General features: G+C 33.5%; 4 protein-coding genes across 7 annotated transcripts; 3 read left to right on the top strand and 1 right to left on the bottom strand.

Annotated features, from left to right (window-relative positions):
* Positions 1-1,826: 1,826 nt before the first annotated feature.
* Positions 1,827-4,315, top strand: LOC142553179 (purple acid phosphatase 17-like). Its single transcript, XM_075663234.1, has 7 exons — positions 1,827-2,085; positions 2,273-2,429; positions 2,514-2,621; positions 2,868-2,995; positions 3,133-3,261; positions 3,681-3,748; positions 3,835-4,315. The coding sequence occupies exons 1-7, from the start codon at positions 1,891-1,893 to the stop codon at positions 4,046-4,048; spliced, it is 999 nt and encodes a 332-aa protein (XP_075519349.1). The 5' UTR covers positions 1,827-1,890; the 3' UTR covers positions 4,049-4,315.
* Positions 4,316-8,215: 3,900 nt separating this feature from the next.
* Positions 8,216-10,550, top strand: LOC142554444 (type IV inositol polyphosphate 5-phosphatase 9). The gene is made up of 7 exons (XM_075665113.1): positions 8,216-8,550; positions 8,820-8,927; positions 9,039-9,378; positions 9,492-9,676; positions 9,899-10,007; positions 10,115-10,266; positions 10,340-10,550. Exons 1-7 carry the CDS (start codon positions 8,399-8,401, stop codon positions 10,506-10,508), a joined length of 1,215 nt encoding a protein of 404 aa, XP_075521228.1. The 5' UTR covers positions 8,216-8,398; the 3' UTR covers positions 10,509-10,550.
* A 1,374-nt stretch (positions 10,551-11,924) lies between these two features.
* Positions 11,925-13,737, bottom strand: LOC142554443 (nudix hydrolase 18, mitochondrial-like). Its single transcript, XM_075665111.1, has 6 exons — positions 13,688-13,737; positions 13,453-13,558; positions 13,173-13,293; positions 12,944-13,027; positions 12,696-12,824; positions 11,925-12,485 (listed from the first exon to the last, which is right to left on the bottom strand). Exons 2-6 carry the CDS (start codon positions 13,539-13,541, stop codon positions 12,315-12,317), a joined length of 594 nt encoding a protein of 197 aa, XP_075521226.1. The 5' UTR covers positions 13,542-13,558; positions 13,688-13,737; the 3' UTR covers positions 11,925-12,314.
* A 5,359-nt stretch (positions 13,738-19,096) lies between these two features.
* Positions 19,097-26,719, top strand: LOC142553176 (coiled-coil domain-containing protein SCD2-like). 4 transcript variants are annotated; one of them, XM_075663227.1, is made up of 18 exons: positions 19,100-19,664; positions 20,107-20,279; positions 20,798-20,870; positions 21,320-21,361; positions 21,462-21,524; positions 21,840-21,889; positions 21,958-21,985; positions 22,071-22,145; positions 22,225-22,335; positions 22,434-22,494; positions 23,373-23,486; positions 23,613-23,725; positions 23,914-23,983; positions 24,128-24,169; positions 24,489-24,529; positions 24,824-24,950; positions 25,133-25,267; positions 26,211-26,719. In XM_075663227.1, exons 1-17 carry the CDS (start codon positions 19,293-19,295, stop codon positions 25,261-25,263), a joined length of 1,686 nt encoding a protein of 561 aa, XP_075519342.1. In that variant the 5' UTR covers positions 19,100-19,292; the 3' UTR covers positions 25,264-25,267; positions 26,211-26,719. The 4 variants fall into 4 exon arrangements, with proteins under 4 accessions (XP_075519343.1, XP_075519342.1, XP_075519341.1 ...); XM_075663226.1 differs by having other exon boundaries at positions 26,197-26,719; XM_075663225.1 differs by lacking the exon at positions 26,211-26,719 and having other exon boundaries at positions 19,101-19,664; positions 25,133-25,514.
* Positions 26,720-27,315: the final 596 nt, after the last annotated feature.

Below are 27,315 nucleotides of genomic sequence, written 5' to 3'. Positions count from 1 at the left end.
TCTGATTTTTCTCTGATCGATGTCTTATAAGCACTCCACCCTCTCGATAGATCGTGTATTTTTTTGTTTTCTGAGGTGTGTGCTTAGGACCTCAATCACCGCTATTTATAGGTGTTTCTCATACCATCGATGAGTGTATTGGGAGCCGAGAGTCAAAAGAAGAATCGTGTACGTATCTCAAGTTTCTAAAGTTGAGGCTACGTTCGCATGTTTTGTCAAAAGTTGTAGGCAATGGTCATCGTCATTTCCTACACGTTTTTCTTTCTTCCTTTAATATGTGTCATTTTTTCTTACACCACACACATGTTCAAAATGTCACGTCCCAGGGACGGGGTTGGTCGACAACGGCGTTGCTCTCAAATTTACATTCGAAAACAACAAGCCTCAGAAGTACAAAATTCATAAACCAATCTTTTATTCATAATACTGAATATTTGTTGTCTGATACAAAGTCAAATGACTAATGTTTTACAGCGGAAATGTAAAACAAAGTATAATAACGTCTTAACAGATGCAGCAGAAAACATAAACTAGAACTGAGAAATAACAGTCTTCTTCACCAGCCCCAGAACTGAATTTGCTCTTCTTCTTCTAACATTTCTTTCTCGTTCTTATCTGAGATGGTTTTTGTGGGTGAATGATATGGTCGTCACTCAATAAGCGGGGATGGAAATAATTCTCAGTTTTCGAAATCATTTTCAACAGAAACAGTAATACAAATGATATACATAAATTCTTATTTTCAGAACAGAAATCGGTATTCAGAACAAAAATCAGAACTTAAAATTTAGCAAGTAAGCACCAAGCACGTTTGTGAATTTCATGGCTAAACTGATATCAGTTCCCTATATGTTCTCTCCTCTAAGAGGTGAGGACAGTAATCAGTAATTAGAATTCAGTAATGTTCAGAATATATATTCATATAATTAGTTCACTAAATTTCAGTGCTTCAAAAATGAGATATCAGAAATAAAATACATATACTTTGCTTCAAAACAGAAATCATCAAACTGGTTTCAAGATATTTATACATAGCCCACTTACTGTAATTTGCTAGAAAGTTTCGGTTGAAGTCTAGAATCTGCTTGTTCTTGCAACTGATTTCTACTGCTCGAAATAAGCACTCTCTTAGCTCGAAAATTCAAGTGATGACTCAAGATTTGTATAATACACATTTCAGAGATTTGAGGATGTTATTTATAGGCAAAACTGTGACCGTTGACATCCCAATTAATGGCCATAATCTATCATTAACATCTTTTATTTCATTTTAAATGCTTCAGCTACAAGTCATAAGCAGAATCAGTAGCTATCTGCTGGAATCTCGCTCTGCAGAAAAAATATCATCTTCTGAAACATTAGCTTCTGCTGAAAATTTTGCGGGTTCTTACACAAAACCTCAACGAGGTAGGCATCGTTTAATTTTAATTTTTATTTTTAATTTTTAATTATCACTTAAGTGACAAGGAGGAAGTATTACAGAAGATAGGGCGAATATGCTGTGAGATTCTTCTCTGGCCTTGTGTTTCGGTCCATTCGAGGTCCGCTAGTATATTCGCTTCGCATCATTCCCCCATCCCATATATATTTCACTGTTATTCCTAGTTTTAACCCAAACTTTACGTTTCGGCGTACGTTGGACTAATATTTTGAATATTAAAGTAATAAGATAATGAAATATGTACGGTGTCACTTCGTACGATACCTACGATCCAAATCTACCCGCACTTCTCTGTCCTCGGTTTTGCCTTGCTATTTTTAAAAGCGATACCAAATCCATCTCAATATAAATACAACACTTACAAAAATATACGCTCATCTTTTTTTTTTTTTTTGTTAAAAAAAATTAAACTTTTCTCATTTTTGATTATTTAATGACAAAAGAGAGCCATGGCAAGTTTGGAAAACAAAACCATGGTTCTGTCTCTGTTGGTGGCTTTGTTCGGTCTGTTTTCAGACAACATTTCAGCGGAGTTGCCGAGATTTGAACACAACGTTAGAAGAGGCGACGGAGCTCTCAGTTTCTTGGTCGTCGGAGATTGGGGAAGAAATGGCCATTTCAACCAATCTGAAGTCGCTTTTCAGGTCTCCGTTCGGTTTAATTTGTTTCATTTTATCTTTGTACATATCATCAAAATTTATATAAGTTTTTAATATTACGTACACTTAAAATATGATTTTTTTTATAAAAAATCAAAAATAAAAGTTCTTTTGATTGGATATATATCGGTGGAACGTATTTATTTACGTGGTTGATTCGATAATCCTGCAGATGGGGAGAATTGGAGAAGAATTAGGCATTGATTTTGTAGTATCAACTGGTGACAATTTCTACGATAATGGGCTAAAAGGGGAAGATGATCCCAATTTTGTACAGTCTTTTACGAATGTTTATACAGCAACGAGCCTCCAAAAACAGTGGTTTAGTGGTAAATATTTGTTTAATCTTGGGAATAAAACAAAGCTGGTTTATTTGTTATTTTAAATTTAACTTGATTACTATGCCATTGCAGTGTTGGGAAACCATGATTATAGGGGTGATGCATTGGCGCAGTTGAGCCCTGTTCTTAGGAAAATAGATAGAAGATGGCTTTGCTTGCGGTCTTTCATAGTAAATACAGGTGAATTTTGTGTTTTGTATCTATATATAAAGTATTTTATTCGTGAGACGGGACAACCCAATTCATAATTAAAATGAAAAGAATTTTTCATTAATCAGATCGAGCAGGTGATGTGTCTAATAAAATTGACACGTGAGACCGTCTCACATGAGTTTGTGTTATATACATGTGTGTGTTTGTGTGTGTGTGTTTCTTGATTCAATATCCATGTGTATTAACTATGTTTTTTGCTTGTTTTTGGAGTAGAAATTGCTGAGTTGTTCTTTGTGGATACGACTCCTTTTGTGAGAGATTATTTTGTAAATCCAGAGGATCATATATATGATTGGCGCAATGTGATCCCTACAAAAAGATACACTTCCATTTTGTTGAAAGTGAGTTTCTTTAGTTTCAGAGTGTAAAGTTTATTTTTTTAAAAAAATAAAAAATAAATGGACTTGATCGTATTTTTTTTATATTATTATGCAATTAATAATTTTTATAATATGGCGTCGAATTCATGTTGCGACAGGATCTCGAATCAGCATTGAAGAAATCAAGGGCAAAATGGAAAATCGTAGTTGGCCACCACGCCATTAGAAGTGTTGGTCATCACGGTGACACTCATGAGCTTGTGCGATCTCTTCTTCCTATTCTTCGGGTAAGCCACATGAAAATGACAAAAACTCGTGTAATACGGTCTCACGGATCATATTTTGTGAAACATACATCTTATTTGGGTCATCAATGAAAAATTATTACTTTTTATGCTAAGAGTACTACTTTTTATTATGAATGTCTGTAGGGTTGACCCGTCTCACAGATAAAGATTTGTGAGACCGTCTCACAAGAGACCTACTCCATGAAATTTATTATTTAAAAACTTTAAAATTTAACACATTTTTTTTCCAAAATAATGTTAACATAGAGATGACACATGCAACATGGCTAAAACCGATATTTATTAACATATATGATCGAAATCGTAGTGTGACAACATAAAGAATAAAATTGCATATTTTTCAATTTAAATATAATGATCTATTCAAACTCATCAATTCATTACATACGAAACTTTAGGCCAACAATGTAGATTTCTACATGAATGGGCACGATCATTGTCTAGAGCAGCTAAGCGACATTAAAAGGTACCACTTGGATCATACGATATTTTTTATTTATTTCGAAATATTCACGAAAAAAATACTAACGAGACATAAAAATAATTACGTAGTCCGATTCAATTTTTAACGAGTGGAGCGGGGTCCAAGGCATGGAGAGGAGACGTTAAAGATTTGCATGGGAATGACATAAAATTCTTCTACGATGGGCAAGGATTCGCGTCGGTTCGATTGACACAAAGCGAAGCAGAGATTCGATTTTACGATGTTCTTGGTAGAGTCATTCATAGTTGGAATATGTCCAAGATGCTTCATGCCGATATTTGAAATCAACCTATCTAGGCTTAGTTGTATAGGTTTAAGTGTACCATAGGATTCTGTCGTGGATTTAGCCACTTCAATTTCTCTTCTACATAGTAAATTTAGGTACGTGTATTCTTCCGTGTAAATATATTTATCCTAGTTTTAGTTGGTTTTAGTATATTTAGAAACTCGATTCGAGTTGTACGGCATGAAATTGTAAGAATAAAAATTAGGAAATTGTTGGATATTTGTGGTTGGTTAATGCAGCATGTGAACATAATTATTATATAATTCCGGTTTATTTTCCGAATGTAAAATTGGGAAAGAAGGCAGACAAAATATGACTTAAATACTTATTTTCTTATATACGGTTTCCAAGAAAAGTTTATCACAATTGAGTTTTGGACCCAATATCTCGTCTGTGTCATATGAACTATAAGTCGTCGTCGATCCGATTACGATTTTTCATCATCTTAGAGAATTTTTCATTCGTGCATGTCTGCGTGGGCCGAAGGTCACCTCAGCTTCTCCAATGCCATTTATCCATTGACATAATTTCAAGGTTACGAAATAAAAATAAAAAATCGCATAGTTTCTATATCAAAAAATAAATCAAAAAAATTCACATGATTTCTCACAAACTATAAACAGTAAAAAAAGTAACTTAAGATCTTGCCACACATACAATTTCAAAAAAAAAAGTGGGTCCTATATATACATGGATAAATCTTGGCCATTCATCGTAACATGGAGGCAATACCCACATGAATATGATGAAATAAACCCCAAAACTGCATTATATTAAATTGAAAATTGACTAAGAAAATAGAGAGCAATTTGGCAAGAATATCCAATAAAATTTTAAATTGAATCTTTATTTATTATATATATACACTTGCATTGATTAATTATTGACTTAGTCTAGATGTCTATATCGTAGGCCTACACTACGTAATATATTACGTAAGAATCATTATCGTATCATGAATATAAGCATCCATGCAACATAGATTTTATATGAAAATATTAAAATAAAAGCAAATATAGAGAGTTAAACAGTGACATTAACAAAATATCATGGGAAAAGACTTTATTTTATATATATAATATTATAAACTATATAATATATGATGATGAATTTGTTAGTTAGTTTTGACTTCAAATATTGGCACAGGAGAGTCGGGGAAGGATGAATCGTTTCCGAATCCGAAAACGAATATATTGATTCTTTTTTGTTGGGAGCATGATGAGTATGTTGTTAAATTCAACTTTCTTTTAAAAGTTATAAACATTTTAATACAAATGAAATGCTTTGTGATGATATATGGAGGTTACCAAAGAAAACTCATTTTGAAGATAGGAGAGCTAAAATTATGAGAAAAAACAAATTTTTTATTTTATTTTATGTATAATAAGTTTAAAAAATGTGATTTTTAGCAGTTTCTCATAGTCTATAGGTCTCTATATTTTCTATCGATTATGAATATGTGAAAAAAATTTTAATTAGCATCCAATATTAAACAAGAACCGAAAACAACATGAAAGATGTATTATAATACTAATAGTAATACCCCACTAGATTATGAAAAAAACTTGTGTGAGACGGTCTTACGGGTCGTATTTTGTGAGACAAATATCTTATTTGAGTCATCCAGTGAAGAAGTATTACTTTTTATGCTGAGTATTATTTTTTACTGTGAATATCGGTATGCTTGATCCGTCACACAGATAAAAATTCGTGAGACCGTCTGATAAGAGACATACTCCTGGATTATATATAATTCTCTTATTTATTTTGAACTTCTGTCGTTATAATCAAATTTTATAATATAAAATATACCTAAAACGCGTATTTGCGTTGTTTTCCGTAGTCAATGTGCTATATTATGTCATCTTATTGCGGAAAATTGAGATATGTTCTTCCAATCCAAACATCGACTTTGCTTGATGATTGTCCTAAATATCAAATTTCTATATTTAGTATATATACATAAGAATTAAGTTTTGAAAAACATATAATCATTTTTTAATAATAATTAATTTTTAGAAAATGTGTAATCATTTTTAAAATTAATTAAATAAGTACCAAATAATAATGGAATTTGTATGTAAACTTTGTTTATATATATATATATATATATATATATATAATTTTCTTAATATTTTTTTTGGAACGAATGGAGTAAAAATTTGGGTGAAAATAGATATGCGCATGTAAAACGATACTATATTTGACCACACACACTCAAGAAGTATATTCTATACGTATGTCGCTTCAAAGTTTTATTTTTCATTTAAATATCTTAGAATGGAAGATGTAACAGGAAACCTTTTGCCGTCCCTCTTTTAAATTATGATACTTGAGATGTAATGAAAATTTCCATTTTTCGCCTAGGAACCATATAATTTTTTAACAAGAAAAGAGCATCAAAATCATATTTTCTCTGCGCAAAAATAATAATAATAATAATAATAATTAATAAATAAATAAATAAAAATAGTTGAAGCATGTCCTTGTTGTTTCAACGATGTCTTTCAAATTTTGTTATGCATGTTCTGCTTCGAACTTTTCATGTTTCAGACATTTTGGAAGAATTTCGTACAAAAAAAATGAACAAAATATAAATAATTTTTATTTAGAGAAACATATGTATCTTTTCATGTATCCAATTTTTTAAGTTTTGTTTTGAAGATAAAACACCATGTTAATTATCATGAGTTATTAAAAAAAATTTAAGAAAAACAATCTAAACCGTGCTTAATTCTCTATTATAGATTGAAGAATATATATTTTCAAAATCAATATAACTTAAGAAATTGGGTCCTTTTACTTTCTATTTAGGCGAAAATTCGAAGTATTTCATTTGTAACGTAATTATTTTTCGTGCTCAGGCGATCGAACCATGATTTGGATTGAATATTATTAATGATACTTGTTGATGAAGTTGAACAACTTAATTGTTTAATCAACTTGTTAAATTACCTGTGTCATTTGTCAATGTCTGATTATATATATATGCAGTTCGTATAAGTAATAACTTAATTGCATAAGCATTCTAGTGGTTTCTTCCCTCAAATGATTTCCGTCCAGCAAATCAAACACTAGATTCAGTTCCTATCACTTACATAATCACTTACAGCATGTAAATTGTCGGCTTTTATCATTTTCTGCGACCCAAATCCTTTCTTTTTACAGACAAAAACATGTATTTTTCTTATATCATGACTAAGTTCTTATTATCTTTTTTTTTTCTTTTTTGAGCATTAAGCATAATGATAATAATAAATTTCTTTCCGATGGAAGAGATATTTAATAATTTTATATTCATCCAATGTTTGTCATCTTTTGGGGAGAGAACCCGCTTATGACCAACTATATACCAAAGGGAAACATGGCCAAGTATAGAGGAAAATGATGGAAGAGTTTTTGCAGGTAACATGCACTGAGATGAGTCTGCAGTGTGCCAATCATCAGTAGTGTAGCATTAATTATTGATTTTTGTATGAAAAAAGTTATAACTGACGGTAAATATGCAACCAAAATCTTCCAAACTGTACAGCAATTCAATCAATCAGCGCAATCACTGCAATCCCACCCACAAAATTCTTCCACTAACATGTGTATTAACAGAAACAAAACTAAGATGCATTCGGGATCTACCAAAAATTTCAATCTCCTCTTCATTCTCTTCCTTCAAAATATATTTTCTCGTCTTCTTACTTCTCTCAGTGCGATAAATACCTACAATTTATGTTTCATCATTTCCAGAAAAAGTTTAATATTGTTGCATTATATTCTACCATGATGTCTATTTTTTGCAATTTATAAATGATCGTCTACCATTAAAAAAGCTAATAATAACCCAACAACTACCTTATATTTCATGGTACCGATAATAATTTAGAAAAGAAAATCAAATATACATCACATTGGTTGTCATTTCTTGTTCAAGAAATAACAAAAGGTGGTCCTGTTTCCAAGTGGAGGACAATAATTCCATACTCTTCTAAGCCTAGAAAGATAAACATTCATTTGATTTTTCTACAACTTGATGTTTTCTGCTATTTCCACCCTCTTCCGACATGTCAAATCAAGGCTTATTTTGTTCCATGATTTTCATATCATTGTCCTAAAATTTTAGTCAGGTCCTGCCAACATCACTCTGTTTTATTACCTCTAAATATATCCATCATTTTCAGTATCCAGCTTTAAAAAACCCCCCACACATCTAAAACCTTGCAAATAGGAGTGGGTCAGTGAACCTGCTCTCCCTCTTTCAATTTCACACAGCAAAATTTTTTTCCTGAATGTTAGTACAGCTAAGTGGCTGCAGTTATTCTCCTTCAGTTAATCTCAAGATCATGTAGCCAAGGATGGATACTAGTAAAATCTTTAGAAAGAGAATGACCGGCAGAAAATTTGTTGTGCACACTGAGGATTTGACGAAACCGACAGGACATATGCAAAGCACAAATCAAGAATCTCTCGGTTACAAAAACTATTCCATTGCTGGAGAAACATTCATGTGCGAACTGTAACAAACTTCTTCTCCCGTGCTATAAGTTGTAGAGTAACTCATCGTCTTGAAATTTAAAAGCCTCTCGTTTTCGTTATTTATTTATCGTATTTGTACTATTCCATTATTTCAGGGAATCTTTAATAAAGTAGTTAGTGTTAACTCTTGTCAACTTACTGGAGTGGGATATCAACTTTTGCCCACTAAGAATCCTTGTAAGCACATTTGAAACTGATGTTATGTGTTTCTTTTCTTTTTGTCTTTTTGCCCTTCAAAAGGCTGTTTGTCAGCTCCTGGAATGCAGGAGGTATCACACCACCAGATAATTTGGAACTTCAAGAGTTGCTCGACACCGAACACTGCAGTGCAGATATATATGTTTTGGGGTAATCTTCTACTTTTATGAGATTGTGTTGTGTGTGCAAAACCTGTACAGAGAAATTTGAATAGAAATGGTTTAATTCACATCTTGTGACAAGACATGCAACTGTTGGCAGGTTCCAAGAAATTGTTCCACTCAAAGCCGGAAATGTTTTAGGGATAGATAATACCAATATTTGCTCGAAATGGAATGCTCTTATAGAACAAGCACTCAACAAAAGAATGGCAGCCAAAGGCGCAATGAATGAGCCAGAAGTTGGAGAGATACAAAGAGTTTATCCAGTGAAGACACCCAATTCCAAAAATTCAACTGCTCCAGATTTTCAATGCTTAATAAGTAAACAAATGGTAGGAATATATATCACCGTGTGGGTAAGAACAGAGCTACATGGTTACATCAGGCATCCGAGTGTCTCATGTGTAGGCTGTGGTATCTTCGGCTACCTGGGAAACAAGGTATTAAATATTAATCCTTAACATAGAATACAACATTAGTTTTAAAACTGTCATGTGCGGTCACATGAAATGAAAAGAAAAGAAATTAACAGATTCTGTATTTCAATAAACAGGGTTCTGTCTCGGTCAGATTCTTCTTGCATGAAACAAGCTTTTGCTTTGTCTGCAGTCATTTAGCTTCAGGAGGAAAAGAAGGCGATGAGAGACAAAGAAATATAGATGCAACAAGCATATTGTCACGCACTTTATTTCCTGCCGAATCCCTTCACCATCTACCTAGAAAAATTCTAGAGCATGAGTATGTTTTCCTATTGATATAATATCAACGAGACCATACATGAATTCAGTTTCAAGCTTGATATGTTGTATACTAGAGTTTCAATTCATAACACTTCTTTGCACTCTTTGTCTTTTATGGATCGTTAAGCAGAGACCTTTCACTTTATTTATCACTTCTTATCAATTAAGCCTCCTGAAATACATCATAACCGTAGCCAGTTTGGTTCTGAATCTCGTACAGTGGTGTGGTTTGGCTTGGTGACTTGAACTACAGGATATACCTGCCAGATGCTGCAATAAGATCACTGGTTGAGCGTAAAGAATGGAGTACCTTATTAGAAAATGATCAGGTAACGAAACATGGGTAGGACATTTTTTAAATGATGTATAAGTAAACATCACATCCAATTGGCATATGAACTTTGTCCTAACATCAATTTGCAATCTGAAAATAAAGCTGAAAGCTGAGCTTGCAGAAGGTCATGTCTTTGAGGGTTGGCACGAGGAAGAAATTGAGTTTGCACCAACCTATAAATATAATCAAAACTCAGATGATTATCATGTATCCAATCACAAATTAAAAGCGAAGGAGAAACGTGCTCCTGCGTGGTAAGTTGCCAATAATTCCATGTTTTGTTATATAATCCGTACCGTTAATTTGACAAAGAAGAAAGTTTTATAGGTGTGATCGGATAATTTGGTTTGGAAAGGGATTGAAGCAAATCCAGTACACAAGAGGTGAATCTAGATTATCTGATCATAGACCTGTTCGAGCAATTTTTATGGTAGGTAATGAGGTTAGTGGAACCAAGAAAGAGCCAGGCAGCCCTATGTCTCACAGATTTGTTTGATGTATTCAACCATTTCAACAAAAGCATTAATGATTGATTCACTTAAACCATCTACACTTTTGATTTAAATTAACTTTTATCGCCAAAAATGACTCCCTCGCCGCCCACTCACCGAAAAGGAAATAGAAGCACAATGGGGGGAAAAAAAGAAAGATTGGGAGAGAATGTGGAATATCAAACAAAGAAAATAACAAAATGTCATAACTCTAATACTCTGCTTACATTTTTCAAGAGAATGTGATTTTTACTCAGTTTCGAGTAGGGTGTTGTCAAGACTGAACCTCAGGAAGCATGCATGAGATATTGACTTTTAGAGGGGACAATAGATGACAGAAGGAGCATCCTACAGTCTGTGTGGCAAAATAATTTTAAGAGGTGTCCTAAAAGCACAAAATGCTTGTTATTTTGCTGCTGTTAGAAGGATCCTCTAAGTACAAAAACAAGAACTAACAAACATTAAACCATCAGCAATAACTAAACTTGTCTTCCAATTTTTCCACACATTCTCCAGGGAAAAACCATGAAGGCAAGTGTGACACTTGAAATTTTCAGTCCATGAACCGATGAATCGGCAAAGGTCCAGCATTTGTAACACAGGATTACAGTAAGCCCCAAAAAATGCCCAATCCAAACACGCGGGATCAGTTCAGCATGCAAACTTGATGATAATTTTCAAACAAAATACAAACAATGGGTCACTCAAATGATCCATGATATTCCATTGGAGAAACTTGATCATATTTTATCTCTATAATTTGAAATTTTTAATCATATTGTTTCTTTCATTTTTTATTTCATAAATTATATATTATTTCAATGTAATAAAATTGATTTTTACACGGAAAGATAAATTTTGTACGATCATTATGATCTATATATACATCATATTTTGAATATTATTTTAAAATTGCAAAAACCTTCTTATTGACCAATATTTTACTTTAACATCACAAACTAACATACGTGTTAAATTATTTTTATATCTATACAATTGATCAAGTAAAATATTTTAGATATACTTATTTTTTATTCAAAAAGATTTAAAATAAAATCTTCGTTTCAAATTTAATCATTTCAAATGTTATTTGATAATTTTTTTTCCTGAAATTTGTAAGTTTATGTTCGGATGGAAAGATTTGGATTGATGAGAGAATTCGCATAACCAAGTTGAGAGTGAAATTGAAATCTAATATATATAAATCAATTGGTTTTTTGGACATATCTACTTGATAATGATTTCGAATATCAAATAATTATTTTTTGAATTATTGTAACTCATAACTCATACGAAGTCATTTCAAACTCTATCATCAAATACTCATTGAAATCCATATTTCACGACCGAGACGCAACCTAATATTCTTTCTACAATGCCTAGTTCAAATATAAAAAATGGTTAAAGAAAAAAGATTAAACTTCAAATAAAATCAAATGACTTCTAATAAAATATAAATTTGTATGCACGCAATGCAAGTTTTCTCTCATTTATGGACATAGAAGTAAACCTAATACATTTGTAACTAGCAAGTAGCCCAGACCACAGTTGGTTTTTCCACATTTAGGTCTTAAATTCGGGCCAAACGAAAGATTAATAATTTAGTTTTTCTTTTCTTTTTTTCTCAAAGCCATGACTAAAAGAATATCAACGAATAAAAGAACGGAGTACACACTTTTGTATAGGTGTTCTCTACCCTCTACCCTAAGAACACATTTTCAATCTTCAAGAGAATTCCCTGTGTGGTTTTCTTGAAAGCAATGAATCCCCAAACAAGAGTCGTCGAGCCCCGAATGGCTCCTATCGGCGTTTCATTCGGCACTCTGAGCTTCAATGCCCAGTCTTAATTCCTTGGTGATGTAGAACTCTAATCTACAGAAGGTGAAGGGTTCCTCCTCCCTTCGGAACCGATGAACGAAGACCTCCAAAGCTTCCCTCATCCATGAATGTGCACATACTTCTCTTGCTTCGTTTACTGTCATCTGTGGAATGAAATCCATACGACACACTTCAAGACTCGGTTTTGCATCATAGCATTGCATTTGAAACAATTCTTAAAAAATATGCATAGACTTGTAGTGGAGATAATTATATTTGCAATATTTTTTTCAAAATATACAAGATGATTTCTTGGTATTACGACTCCACAACTCTGATAGAAAGCATGAAAAAACAGAAACTTTTAGATGTACCCAAGTTCGTTGGCGGACATTCTTCTCAGGCCAGTCATTTAACTCCTCGGTCACCAACAAGGGGAACATCGATCCCTGGTGATACTTGTCTTGGCTTTTGCTCTTGAAAACCCATTCACCTAATTTATCCTGCAGGCGAATGTGAACCAAATAAGTTCGAGGCAACCGGACATGAATATTTAGCGACGACGTAATCCATTGGTTGGAAAACATTATGCTTTGATTAAACATGAACATGGAATCCTAACCTCCAGCAAGCCGATCACACCGGCTTCCTCGATGGTCTCCCGGGATGCGGCCAATTCGATATCCTCATCAAGTTCCCAACCACCCTAATGATTTCAAAGCAAACTATCATGTCAAACAAATAAAAACAAGGAACATCGGATCTTTTGTTCCTATATCTTCTGTCATAAAATTCGACAAGGACATATCATGATTCTTTTCAAAGCTACAAGATTCTCCTATTTATGTTACCTTAGGGAACATCATTTTTGGGCTCTTTTGAGAGCTGATCAAAAGGATCTCCAAGTCTTCGATTGCGGTCCCCTCGATAGGGGTTGACTTGTTGGTTTTCCTCTTCCTGTATGGAATACATCTGCAAATTTTGAATATGGGATGAAGTGTTAAACGCCAAATAGGTTATATTCAGATAAAATAACCCGGATGAGATATAATTAACCGAATCGAGAATCAATCCAAATGCCAAGATTTCCTCGTCACATTTCAACAAAATCAAGATTCAGAAAATACATACCCCACAACCTGGCGAAATCCCTGATCGTAGCGCTGCAAATGCCGCCCCGTTCGAGGAGGCGAAGACGCAATCGCATTGATTTCCATCATCTTATAATCTACGGTTCCTGAATTATTACAAGAAAATAAAAGATATCGATGAAAGAGAGGGCGTTTATTTATAGAAGAAGCTAAGCCATTTCCGTTGAAATATCCCCAGAAAAATCGGAGCCGCGATCGACTGTGTATTAAATTACCGTGAAATAATTCTATAAATAATTTCTCGATAACATGATGGATCGGGCGGCGAGCAGATCTTAAAATTCTATGAATATTTCACTTACTGATACATGCAAGAACTTAATTTACAATAGTGGCGCGTGGGACCGACCTCTGAAAAAGTGAAAATGGAATAATAATAATAATAATAAACAAAAGTCTGGCTAGTCAAGTCGATTTCACAATCGAAAGTAGTGTGAAATATAGGAAAAAAAAATATATAAAAAAAAACAGGTAAAGCAAAATAATCTATTTGGTGCAGCAAGGGGAGTCTTATAAAATGAAGACATGGACATAAGAAAATGAACTTTTCTTTGTACAAGAATTAGATGAAAAAATTACGCAAAAACTTTTGTGAGATGGTCATACGATAAGAAGATTTCACGAGTCAATTTTGTCACACAGATCTCCTATTAGATCACATATGAAAAAATATTACTTATTATTGTAAATATAGACATGGTTGACCCGACTCATGGATAAAAATCCGTAAGACTATCTCACAATAAACCCATGAAAATGTGTGTATTATAATTTTATTTACGTTAATTATTTTTTTTTTGGAGTTGAGGAGGATAGGTATAGATGGTTGTGTTTATACATTTCTAATATTATTATACCATATCATATATTCAAAAAAAATTATGTCATATCATATTTTACACACGCACACACACACACATATATATATATATATATATATATTTAAATTTTTTCTATATATTGTGTGGGTATAATTAATTTTAAACTATAAATTTTTGGACAAGTGTTGTCAATAATTATATTTTAATCAACATCGACAATTTGGCACTTCATGTTCTTCTTAAGTTGACTATTCTCAGTTGTAATGTTTTTTAAAAACGTGGATAAATTGAATATCCTTAATTACTCCTATCAGACGATTTTATTTTTGCTTATAAAAAAAGATATTGTTTTTATTTTATTTTTTAGTAATAAAGAAACAATTTTCATGCTTTTCACTAAGAAAATCATAGATATATTTTCATGTTTTCTTCATAAATTTATTATAACTGATAATGTTATTATATTTGACATGGTCAATGTGCAGCATGCAAATATATGCAAAGCCGAGTCAACTACTCAACGTATGACAATTTCCAGCATTTAACACGTGATTTTGACCGGGTAATATTAGTGTCGACTACTCAACTTTGTTGCAAATTTCAAAACAAAATTTCAAAAAATATGATGATGGTATTTAAATTTTATATAATTTGTAATTAAGTTGAATTTGGATTCAACAATTTATTTTTATTGTTAAATAACTTGATTAAACAAATAAGTCAAAAACTTGTGTGAGACGATCTCACCGGTCGTATTTTGTGAGACATATCTCTTATTTGGGTCATCCATGAAAAAATATTACTTTTTATGCTAAGCATATTACTTTTTTTATTATGAATATCGGTAGGATTGACACATCTCACAGATAAAGATTCGTGAGACCGTCTCACAAGAGACATACTCAACAAATAAAACTCAAAGTCGTCTCTTACTTATAATTTGCAAGTAATTACAATAGATTCAAATTACTCGAATATTGTAAGTATTTGCAATCTGTCATGGTTAGTATAATTATAATTTAAATAAATAAGAATATTTATTTAATTTTTTTGAAAATTATGTAAAAAGTGAAAATGTATTACAAATGACTTTAGGAAAATCGAAGTTTTGTTTCTTGGGAAAAATTAAATTACAACTGGTCAATATGCAAGTTATATTATCTTAAATTTATATACCATAAATTGACAGTGTTACCCTTATAATTAGTTGTTCTTATCTTAGTAAATTCCTCAATTAGATTTGTCAAAAATGAATTAAAGTTGTCCAAATGACAGGCCGACTCATCCCCACCAAATGGTGGATTCCGGCCTCGTTGTCATCCCGTCTCTCTCGCCCGCACCTAATATGAATAATTTCAAAAAAAAAATTATTTTATTGTATAAATAATTTTAAAAATAACAAATTTCTCCCACGTGTAATTTACTAGTTTAGAATAAATGTCCATCCACACGTCCGACTCGTCTTCAAAATTTTCAGACAAACGTGATGTTTGGTTAAATTTCGGATTTAGCTTCAGTTGTAAAATTCAAGTTTTTAATTAGTTTGACTTTGTGCTTCCGACGTATATTTTAAATTGTTTTGGGCAAATAGCATTTATTTAATATGTCCAACTCTCTTCATCACCACCAGTAACGCCAGAGTCGATGCCAGCAGAATTAATCACCGACGGAGCCAACTCCAAGCTCGTTTTTACCACCGTAGAAGCACGATCATCATCACTCTTGTCCCTTCTGATAATTTTACGAATTTGTGGTTTTGGGATTTGATGATACCGAATTTTCTCTGGGTTCGATCGGGTGAGCTCGGTCTTTGAATCAGCAATGTTTGAACCGGAGCGGATGGAACGATGTCAATCTGCACATACGAGCAATAGTTGGAGGGTGTCGGGAATTTTTCCGACGTGACCCCTCTGACATTCTGATCGGATCTTGGTCTTAAGAGAAAAGAAACGAGAAGATGCAACATGTAGAGTGGTGCTGACGAAAATTAATGTGTGAATGCCCCAGACAATGAAATATATCTATGTATTTATAGTGGTTGAAAGGATTACTTACCATAATGAGCAGAAGTCTATCTTAGGTAAGTTTTTCTATAAAAATAAACTCTTCTCTGATCCCTGCAAATTCAGAAATGTCCCGGATTTTCTGTTACATCTAATCATACGGCGAGATTATCTCGTATTTAAAGATCAATCATACATTTGAGATCTGATAAGGTTCTTAGGATAGAGCCCGGACACTCAAGTCGGATTGGATTTTAATTCGTACTACTGAGACTTATATCATACTTCCTCATATCTAAAACCCGAGATAGTTGAGCTTCGTATGCAAACATTAGATTACTCTGATCCCGTACCAAATATACAACCCGGTCCCAGAAGAGCAGGGCTCGACCGAGCACTTGTGCTTGGCGGAGCCCTGCTCCAGGCATTGGTTGGGCTTAGAGCTCGTATAAGCTCTAGAGCTCGGCCAAGCTCCACTCAAGGGTTCGGCTGAGCACCAGGGTTTGGCCGAACTCTGCCCAAGGGGCTCGGAGCTCAGACAAGCTCCAAGGCTCGTCCGAGCTCCACTCAAGGGCCGAGCTCTACCCAAGGGGATCGGCCGAGCCTAGCTCAAGAGGCTCAGTCGAACTCGTCTAGAGATGATTCCAAATGCAAGGATTCGGACGAGACGTGCTCGACGGGTTGTGGTTAAGGTCCTCGATAAAACTCAGACACGGTTAAATATTGGGGGCATCAAGATTATTTGATTTTAGCCCCAATTTCTCTTTATTGCCCCTCCTGGCTAATTGTCCCAGCCCATAGTCGCTACGAGCTGTATGGGGTTCAGGATTTGTGGAGAAGAGAAAAGGATGAGAACTTTAGTTTCTATCTGAAATATGTCAAAAGTTTATCAATTGAACAGCACAAAGAATGGCTAGAGTTGTAAAAATGATGTCTTGCCTACTTATGTTGGTGCAAACTTGTGTTTTGTGTGAGTTGTATCTTATGACCAAGACATTGTCGAAATGGAAGTTGAAATACTGTAGAACTATTGTAGGTTTGATCGAATTCACAAAATTAGCTTGAGGGGGAGAATTGTTAAGTAATCAAGCCAAGTTTGAATTCAAAGCAAGCCAAACTTGAACTCAGAACACACCATTTTTGAATTATAAACACTTGTGTTGAGTTAGTAAAAAAATGTTAGGTTTGATTAATGTATGCAATGATGTGTAATATCTTGTTTTCTTCTTTAAACTTCACCTATAAGTACTCATTCATTCTTTATTTCAAAATCACAACAAAACAAAAAATCATTTCATCTACAATAAGTGTAGAAATGAGATAAATGAGTTAGTGTGAGATTTTTTAAGGAATGTTTATCCTTGAAAGGAATATGATTAGTGGAGAGAAAATGAATATTAAAATCAAAGTGTTCTGAGGAAATACTTTGTCTTCTTTGTATTAATAAAGAAGTGATCTTCTTGAGATATTTATAGTGGATGTAGCCCAATCTTCGGGTGAACTATTATAAATATTGTGTCCATCTTATTCGTTGTTGATATTACTTATGATGTTCCGCTGCGATGTTATCTCGTTTATTTATCTGATATCCCAATAATATCATCGAGAAGATGATACGTTAACCTCACTGAGCAATACCTCGTCATCACGCTTAAAGCAAACAACTCGAAAAATTCTGCTGTTATGTGTCCAGAAAGTCATGCAGTAATAAATTTGCAAGGATATTATCAAGAGGATAATACGTTAATCTTACTGAGCAATACCTCGTCATCACGCTTAAAGCAAACAACTCGAAAAATTCTAATGTTCTGTGTCCAAAAAATCACGCAGTAGTAAATTTGCAGCAAATTTCCTTTCCAGATTTTGTGTTTCTTCTAAGCAAGGACAAAACAAGATCTAAAGAAAAGCAACGCATGTAGTAACTAGAAAGGAAGAAGTTTGTGTGCCTCAGCTCATGAAGATCTGTACAATTTCTTTTGTCAGTGTAATGTTAACACACACGCAAAAGAAAATTTATAATGAAAACAGAATTTACTCATAAATCATTTTTATAATATTATTGTTTTTATACCATTCATTTTAACATTATTTGATTTCTGTTCAATCAATAATTGATCATGTATGCCGCCAACAAGCACAAGCTCTAATATCATATTTGGTAACAAATAGTTTGTCAATTGGTTTTAAGATATTTCGGGTTAACTAACTACACAAACTTTCCCATGAAGTCATACAATACCTAATTAATTGAAATTATAAAAAATGCTATTCAAAGATTCAACTTAATCACATAGTCGTTGAAAGCGAGCGTCTCTCGCAACGTGAACAGTTTACTAAGGTGAGCCCAAGCACGCGTCTGGACTCGTCTCGAAAGCCTTCTCGGACGGTGAAAGTTTTTTTAAAAAAAGTAAAATTAAGAGAAGTCGGAGTTTTGAAAACGTAAATTTTGATGACCTAAATCAACGAAGCATGTTGTTTATTAATCGATCGATTTCTTATGTGTCTTCTCGTTTAATTTAATCGATAATATGATGAATTTTTTGTGTGTTCTTAAATTAATTGATTTTTTTTTTTTGGAATTGAAGAATATTTGTAATATTACTAATAAAGATTGGGCTAAAATATGAAATATTAAATTTTAAGAAAATATTTAATATTTTATTTATAGATCATGAAAAATTATGACGTAAAAAATAAAGGTATCAAATTTGGGTTTTTATGATCAAATATAAGGAAAGAAATTAATAAGGATAAATTTAAGATGGAGTTGGAGGGTAAATGATATGTTTGTGCAATTAGACCGTAATTTTTCATTTTCTTTGAAATTGAAAATCGGAAAGTTCTCTGATTAATATTTGGTTGGCTGATGAACATCCTGTTGACTTGAATCGCATTCCACCCGATTTCCTCTCTCCCGACAGGCGTTTCCTCCCGATTCAACCGTTCTCCGCCCCTTGAAGGAGTATTCTATTTCTACTAGACCTATTTCAGTACAGATGAACCGGAAGAGGACCGAGAGTCCGGTCTACTCCCGACAGTGGAGCGGCGGATCAAGCAGCACCGGCTCATCTTCCCCCGCTGGTTCTCCGGCTCATCCACGATCCAGACCTCCTCCGGCTGCTTCGGGGATGTCAACTATCAAGAGGACTCAAAATGTTGCCGCCAAAGCAGCGGCGGCGCGCCTTGCACAGGTGATGACAGCATCCAAGACTACAGAGGACGAGGATGAAGATGATCTGGACTTTCGTTTCGGACTTCCTCCGCCTGTTTCGAGTAATAATAATGTTAGTAGGACGGACAGTAACAGTAGCAGCAACGGTTTGTCTGGAATTTCGGTTTCCAAGCTGAATAGATCTCCGTCGCCATCGGTAAAATTTGATTTACCATTCTTCTCGAGTTATTTGACTTGTTCTGACTTTATTTTGGTTGAAATTTTTGTGATGACGGCTACTGCTTAAAGTTAGGGGATCGTTTCAATCCGTTCCATGGAAGAGTTTCAATTAATTTTTGAATTGTTACGTTTTGAATTTTCGCAATTTGATTTTGTTAACCTTAATATCTTTAGTCGTGTTGATATCTAAGCGATTTGGTTATTGCTTTTGATGGGTGCTAGCTCGATATAACGAGAACTGGTTTCTACTTGCGGTGTTTGCAGTGTAATGTGTTATTATTTGGACATTGTCTGATATTAGTCACGTTATGGATGTTGAGATTGTGTTTTAAAATTTAACTGAAGCTGTAATTAACAAATCTACTGGTAGTGAGTACTTGTTTGCTTACGTTTTCTTAAATTGGTTATTTTGTTTTTAGTTTGGTCGAAACTTTATGGATATCACTCCTGTTCGATCCACTTCCGCTGGAAGACCTTCAATATCTGTTCGTACCACAACGACTAATGCGGCACCTTTGAGCCGATCCTCATTGAAAACTCCAGTTATCATCCCTCCTATAGAACCTCCCAATAACAGACTAAGAGAAAAGCGGTAATATCTTCATCTTTTTCTTATACATTCGTTTCAGCTAATGTTATGAAATACAATGATTCACGATATAAGCCTCGGTTGTTTATTGATGGTATGATGGATAGTTGGATATTTCGTCTAATAAACCTTTTTCATAGTGTAAATTAATATTTGACTCTGATCCAAGGATAACTAAAAAATTAATGATGTTGAAATATTAAATCAAATGTAATGTGAATATAAAGTTCTGCAATTTCGCTGTATTATTAATCAATTGCATGTATCAAAGGCGGCAAAGTGTGATTGAAACATGCAACCTATGGATACATGACGAAACATTTAGTTGTTTTTTTGGCATTTTGTGTGTTATATAGTTTGACTTTGTGCTTATTAAAAGCGTACCAAATTAGTTGCTAGTCAGTTTATTTGTGCATAGCATCAAGGCTGTGCTGGTTGATTGGTATGATTTGAGACTTCAGATCTTAATTTATAAATTTCATCAGCGTCTCGGAATCATCTGATATCGGCACATACTGTAGGTTAACACATGATGTGGGACTTGGCCTGAAAGATTCTGGAGTTCAGCATGAGACATCTGCACTTCGTGATGAAGTATGACTTCTAAATCAACTTCAAGTTATTCAATTCACTTATGTGAAATAATGCATCTTTCTGTTGCATATTGATTCTAATGGGGCACTAGGCAGGGCTTTCTCCTGCTCTCATCGTGAGAATTACAAATGTGTAGAATGCTTTAGTAATCCGAATCGGTTTTCAATGATGTAATGCGAAAGTTGATGTGATGCTCAAAAGTAGAGAATAAGTGTTGCATTTTTTAATAGTTGATTTTCATGAGTTAATTGATGTATCTAAATTGAAAAAAGTGAAGAAAAGGTAAAAATGTTTGATGGAAAGCCAAAGGTATTTGTGTTTGAAACAATGGACATGTGATATCTAATCATCAAACCTTGACTTAGTAAAGTGAGGTTCTTATCTTTTATATTTTACATTCACATGGTTACATAGTGTTCTGGGCTGACTGAAATCTACTTAATTTTCAGCTTGACATGCTGCAAGAAGAAAATGAAATAATTCTAGATAAGGTGAGTTTACTCTCTTGTTCCTGCCTACTAAATAACCTTGAAAAAATTGAAGTGTATATGCTTGCGAATTCATTTCTATCGGACAATTTTTGCCCCACAGCTTCATCAGGCAGAAGAAAAACGTGAAGAAGCAGAAGCAAGAGCCAGAGAGTTAGAGAAACAGGTCAGAATTAAAGCAGCCCTTGTTCCTGAATTTTGAAAAATTGCTTCATCACTTGGGTTATTCATGATATAGAAACAATGCAAGTTTTTATTTATTTGATTTTACGCCGTCCTCTTTCCTGGAGCAACGTTACTGCAGATGGATTTTTGATATATGTATTTAAATTATTTGTCTTTTTTAATTATTAGTTTGCCAACCACTTATTTCCAAATTAATATGGAATAGGTGGTTGAATACTGAACTCTCCACATTTGGAGTAAACACAGTACATGTTCTATCTTTCAAGATAATTGTGTTGGACTTAAATTTCTGTAGGTTGCTTCTTTTGGAGAAGGTGTTTCCTTGGAGGCTAAGTTGTTGAGCCGGTAAATTCATTTGTTCAACCACATTTTTTGTCGTGCTACATTTCACTGATATGTCTGACTGTTAGCAGGAAGGAAGCTGCTCTCCGTCAGAGAGAGGTTGGCTGACATCTCTCTCTTTTATTTGTGCCATGTTTCTATTTCGTCATTCTATCAATGTGAATATATTGTATATTTACTACAGGCTAATCTCAAAGCTGCGAAGCAAACAAAGGATGGAAGAGATGAAGAACTTGCCGCTCTTCGTGCAGAACTTGAGGTTGTCATATGATTCCTGGTGTTACCCTGATTCCTTGTCTGATAGTTTATGCTTCTGATGTTTCATGGACATTTCTCAGAGTATTAAAGATGAGACTGCAACAGCTGCAGAACAGTTTCGTGAAGCTGAATCAGAAGCAAAAGCGCTAAGAACTATGACTCAGAGAATGATTCTGACACATGAAGAGATGGTTTTTCTCTTAAACTTTATTTGAAGTTTCTAGTAATTTTCTGATGGTTTTCTTCCACAAATTCTGATATACATTATCAATTTGGTTTCCTTCTGTAGGAGGAGGTTGTTTTAAAGAGATGCTGGCTTGCTCGCTATTGGGGCTTAGCTGCACATTATGGTAATTCATGTCCAACTATGTTTCAATGCCAAAAAAAAGAGATATCTAGGGGTATTTTTTGGTTTTTTATATGTTTTCTGGGACGTCTCGAAAGTTAAAAAATGTGTTGCGAGTGAAATATATTTATAATTTTACAATTGTCTTGGAAGTGGTAAAATGTTGAAGTAAAATTATTGTTTAGGAGATGAAAGTTAAATGAAAACACGTTTTCGTTTAAAAAACTCGAAACTGATATTTGTAGGTGTTGTGTGATATTCTCCAGTATGAAATCGAAGGCATAAAATTGTATACTCCTGTGGATAGCTTGAGAAACCAAAGACAAAACATTCTCTTGCAATTACTTTATATAGTTGTTCTATTATCTTGTCATTTTCTTAAAGTTAAAATGGGTTGTGAAAATTTCTAATGTCTGACGTTGATATATTTATTTAAAACTTGCCATGTGTAATAGCAGGTAAATGGCGATATTTGTTCATTTCCCGTTAATGTTTTCTACACCACATTCTTGATTTTTGTCTCCAAAATTCATTTAACCCATTTTCATATTCCCCTATGCAATTATTAGTTTCAGGCTTTCAGCTCAGTTTTTCATAAATCTCAAAACAACTTGATCATTATTATACGTTATAACCAATATACTATTTTTTCAAGTTCAAAACGCTGAATGTTATAAAAACTAAGAGTATCTAATCCATAATATGATATCTTCAATAGAAAGTGCCTCTCTGAGAAATTAAAACAATACATCACATTTTTCAGTTGATCCTGAAAATAGATTTTGATTAAGTATTTTTCTGGAAAGACCAGAAATAAACCAAATATAATAAACCAAATATATAAAAGATTTTAGTTGATTTCCACGCTTCTATGTCCTGCAGGTATCTGTGCCGATATAGCAGCTTCAAAATATGAGCATTGGTCATCTTTGGCACCTCTGCCATTTGAGGTTGTCATTTCTGCTGGGCAGAAGGCCAGGGAGGATTCATGGGATGGTACCGACTACTTCCATTGAATACTTTTTTGCTATTCATTTCTTTTGCTGTAATTATTTTTATTTTTCTATCTAAATGTCCTAGTATTTCATAACTAACAGTTTTTAGCTCTCCGTCCTTGAACAGGGGGAGATGACCGGAGCAAACATTCTCGTGATTTGAATGATTTATCCGGGGAAGGAAATATTGAGAGCATGTTGTCAGTTGAAATGGGGTTGAGGGAATTAGCTTCCTTGAAGGTTCTCCATCTTTTATTGATCATAATGCTATTTGGAATTTTCTTATTTCCAGTTTGATTCTGTCTTTCATTGTCAAATGCTCTAATTTTATTATATAAATCCACCATTTTACTGTTTAAAATTTAAATTAAAATTTTGGATGCAAGGATGTACACTGTTTATGTTCTCACCCATTATGTCTTTTGAAGGTTGAGGATGCTGTTGTCCTTTCGTTGGCCCAAAACCGACGGTCAACTTTGGTTCGGCATTCCTTTTCCGGTATTTTCTACTTTGAGAGTGTTTTCTCATTCCTGTCAATTGTGGTACAACTAAATACTAATATGTATCATATTATCTTGTGATTATTTCTGAGCTGTGATGTATCATTGAAAGATGATTAGGTTCTTGTCCTGTTATTTGTAGATCCTAAATCGTCAAGTGATCCCAAGTTCATGGAGGCCTCTGGTGAGAAACTTGATTTTTTATCTCCTTCCCTTGAGAATAAAGTACTTTTAGTTTATTGACTGGCTCAATGTATTTGCAGAACTTGTAGCATTCTAACCTTGTTCCCTTCGTACTTCATTGAAATTTGTTTTTTGTTTGTTTACTGGAGTAGATGTAATGATGCAAGTAGTATGGAACCTAAAAGTTCCCTTCCATTTTCTGCTTCACTCTCTTGAAGATTCATGTTTTGTGCTGGGACTTAAAATCTTTGACTCCTCCCACTATGATTTGGAACTACCATGACAAAACTCATTTGCAAGATTTCATATTTTGTTTACAGAATTAAGTCAAGAGGAATCTGAAGATGTTCTTTTCAAGGAGGTATGTTAAGGTTGTTTGCGGTCTCTTTTTCATTGACATCTGTTCTTTCAATACTGTACCTCTAATTGACACCCTTCTATGTCCCCATAAAATGTTCTCTTGGGATCCTGTAACAACGAATATTCTCAAGGTTTAGTCATTTATCCTCATATTTTCAATATGAAGAAAATCATGAACTTAGATTTAAGTACCACTAGGAGATTCCATCCGCTGTTATGCTGTCTCGGGCAGTTCGGTCTTGTAGCTATTGAAGTGTGCATTTGTCTTTCAAAGGTAAGATCTTACTTTTCTCAGGCTTGGCTTACATATTTCTGGAGAAGGGCCTTAGTGCATGGTGTTGAGGAAGATATTGCAGAAGACAGACTTCAATTATGGATAAGCCGCAGTGGAGAGTCGCCAACTTCACATGATGCTGTTGATGGTAATTATCTATTACTCTGTTCTTTTCACTCCCTCTGCCGATGGGTTTTTTAAGTTATATAGAAAGGAATTATTTGACTGTTTCGTAGCCAAATGAAAAGTTTGGCTTCTGAACTCAAAATCAGCCTGCCGCATCTGTTCTTTGATACAAGGTTCCACCTCGTAATATTTGCTGTCTCGCAGTTGAGAAAGGATTAACGGAGTTGAGGAAATTGGGCATTGAACAACTGCTGTGGGAGGCGTCCCGGAAGGAGATTGGCCAACCTTCATTTGCTAATAGTAAACAGGCTCCAGATTCAGATACCTCGACATGAGATGGTACATTAATTTGTCTCTTTTCTTCATCATCCTTCTTTCTCTCCCTATTTACAAGATCTCTGAATGACAGTTTTGTGGTTATTGTCCTTTTATTTTTTGTTGTTGAACCAAAGGTTCTGTGAGGTTGAGTGATTGTAAAGATTTTTTGTGATAAGAGTGATTGGTACAGGAAAAACAAAATGAAATCCATGTATTCATTTATAGACAAAGAATTGATTTTATAGATTTGTCAGTTGTTTGTGTTTTAGAGTTTGAATCCGTCGTCTCTGTTCATTTTATTCTCTTGTTTGTTTTTGGTTGGCTTGATAAGTGTTTTAGAGATTGTTCAAGTGATAAAGACGTGGTTGGATTATGGATCGTGGATGGACTATAATGAGATAATTTTAGAATAAACTCATGTTTAAAGACGTATTTGAAAATACATTTTTGACCTGTCATTTTATTTATTTTATGAAAAATTAGTCACTTTGTTTGCACCTTTTCTGTGCCTTCATTTTTTACTGTCACAGCGTCACTACTCTAGCTTTAGAACCATTAACCAACCTAATCTCTTGAAAGAATTTTATAGAACTTTTGCATCTCGTACACCAGTTTATCAATACATCTTTTCTTTTGGTGGAATTTGGGTTTGCCTTCTTGTTGTCTTATACTGATAAATATGAGAATGGGATGGGAAGGATTTTGACTTCGTATCACGTATGTATGTATATTCTTCCTGAAATAAATAATTAGTTCTTTATTTCTACATTTAAGAACATCTAAATTCTTAATTAAAATTAATCAGTAGTGAGATTTCCAGTTTATCCTCGTATCTTTTTTTTTTTAAATCTGAGTACCGAATTAAAGATGATAATAGTGCGTGATTGTAATAGAATTAAACAAATTACATAACTTTTTCCAAGGACAAAATTAAATTTATATATTTTCAGTTTATTGTTCCCAGGTCGAGTTAGTAGCCAAGCTCGTCGACGTATCACTTCAACAACTTTTTGGCATTGACCCGAGAGGCCGAGACATTATATCCTTCCACGAAATACGAAATTTCAACACAGCATGGAGGGAAAGTTATTTAGATCGAAATTATAAAAAACCTACTCTTATATTTACCATATGATTAGTGTATATATTTTCATTTCAAAATTTTAGATAGTCAAAAACATAGTTCAGAACTAGTAAACTACGCATGTATTTTTTTTCCCGTGATGTCATTATAATACCCAAGGCAAACTAGAGGGCCTAACAGGTTTCAAATATATATATATATTGAGTTTAGGAGATGATTAGGCAATGCACCACGAATGTGGCACCCTAGATGTTGATAGTCAGCCAAAAGCATTATCAGCTTACACTCTGACATGAGTAGCATGAGACATAGTGAAAGATTTTTTTGAGTGTGACAACAGGTGGTTTTGCTCGTATTGATCTCCCACGATCCCGTTTTCACGATTTAAACTGCTCTCATTTTGTTCGTCGCTACTATATAAATCGTTTTTGTTTTTTTTTCCCTCTTATCACTAATATATTTCAGTTTACAGATTGTCTCTAACCACAAATTTTTGATATTGATGCAAAATATGCTATAAGCTCATCGTTTTACAAATTATAATAATATTTGAAATATCATATAAATTCCAAATATCGGTAAAATGTATCAATATTAAATTATGATTTTACGAAAATAAAACTATATTATTACTATTATTTAAGTGTAAGGCCTAATAGAGACATAACATGCTTGTCATGAGTTGATTTTTTTTTTTTTCATTTTTCATTTTTCAAATTTTAATTTAGTGTCTTATAATTTAAATCTCATTCATTACTTTTTAGATTTATGTTATTAAATCAAATAAATAATAAAAAAATACTGCAGAACCATATGGCAGCAACGGTTAGTGGTAACTAATTATGTGATAGAGTTAAATAAAATATGGTACTAAATTATAGTATTATAATTTATTCTATTATTTTTCATTAAAAAAAAACTTATTGTATATGCACAATATATAAAACAATGGCTCGAGTTATAAATAATTAAATAAATAAAAAAA

The sequence above is a fragment of the Primulina tabacum genome, chromosome 8, assembly GCF_025594145.1.
Source record: "Primulina tabacum isolate GXHZ01 chromosome 8, ASM2559414v2, whole genome shotgun sequence".
NCBI lineage: Eukaryota > Viridiplantae > Streptophyta > Magnoliopsida > Lamiales > Gesneriaceae > Primulina > Primulina tabacum.
The sequence above is the reverse complement of the archived record's forward strand: the minus strand, read 5'-3'. Positions and strand labels throughout refer to the sequence as shown.

Coding starts and splice junctions, on each gene's coding strand:
- LOC142554444 (XM_075665113.1), top strand. CDS start 8,399: ATGGATACTAGTAAAATCTTTAGAAAGAGAATGACCGGCAGAAAATTT. Junction 10,008..10,114: donor CCTTATTAGAAAATGATCAG/GTAACGAAACAT, acceptor CTGAAAATAAAG/CTGAAAGCTGAGCTTGCAGA. Junction 10,267..10,339: donor GAGAAACGTGCTCCTGCGTG/GTAAGTTGCCAA, acceptor AAAGTTTTATAG/GTGTGATCGGATAATTTGGT.
- LOC142554443 (XM_075665111.1), bottom strand. CDS start 13,541: ATGATGGAAATCAATGCGATTGCGTCTTCGCCTCCTCGAACGGGGCGG. Junction 13,028..13,172: donor CAAAAATGATGTTCCCTAAG/GTAACATAAATA, acceptor TGAAATCATTAG/GGTGGTTGGGAACTTGATGA. Junction 12,486..12,695: donor ATGTCCGCCAACGAACTTGG/GTACATCTAAAA, acceptor TTCATTCCACAG/ATGACAGTAAACGAAGCAAG.
- LOC142553179 (XM_075663234.1), top strand. CDS start 1,891: ATGGCAAGTTTGGAAAACAAAACCATGGTTCTGTCTCTGTTGGTGGCT. Junction 2,622..2,867: donor GTCTTTCATAGTAAATACAG/GTGAATTTTGTG, acceptor TTTTTGGAGTAG/AAATTGCTGAGTTGTTCTTT. Junction 3,262..3,680: donor CTCTTCTTCCTATTCTTCGG/GTAAGCCACATG, acceptor ACGAAACTTTAG/GCCAACAATGTAGATTTCTA.
- LOC142553176 (XM_075663227.1), top strand. CDS start 19,293: ATGAACCGGAAGAGGACCGAGAGTCCGGTCTACTCCCGACAGTGGAGC. Junction 23,984..24,127: donor GGTTCGGCATTCCTTTTCCG/GTATTTTCTACT, acceptor TGTTATTTGTAG/ATCCTAAATCGTCAAGTGAT. Junction 24,530..24,823: donor AAGATGTTCTTTTCAAGGAG/GTATGTTAAGGT, acceptor TACTTTTCTCAG/GCTTGGCTTACATATTTCTG.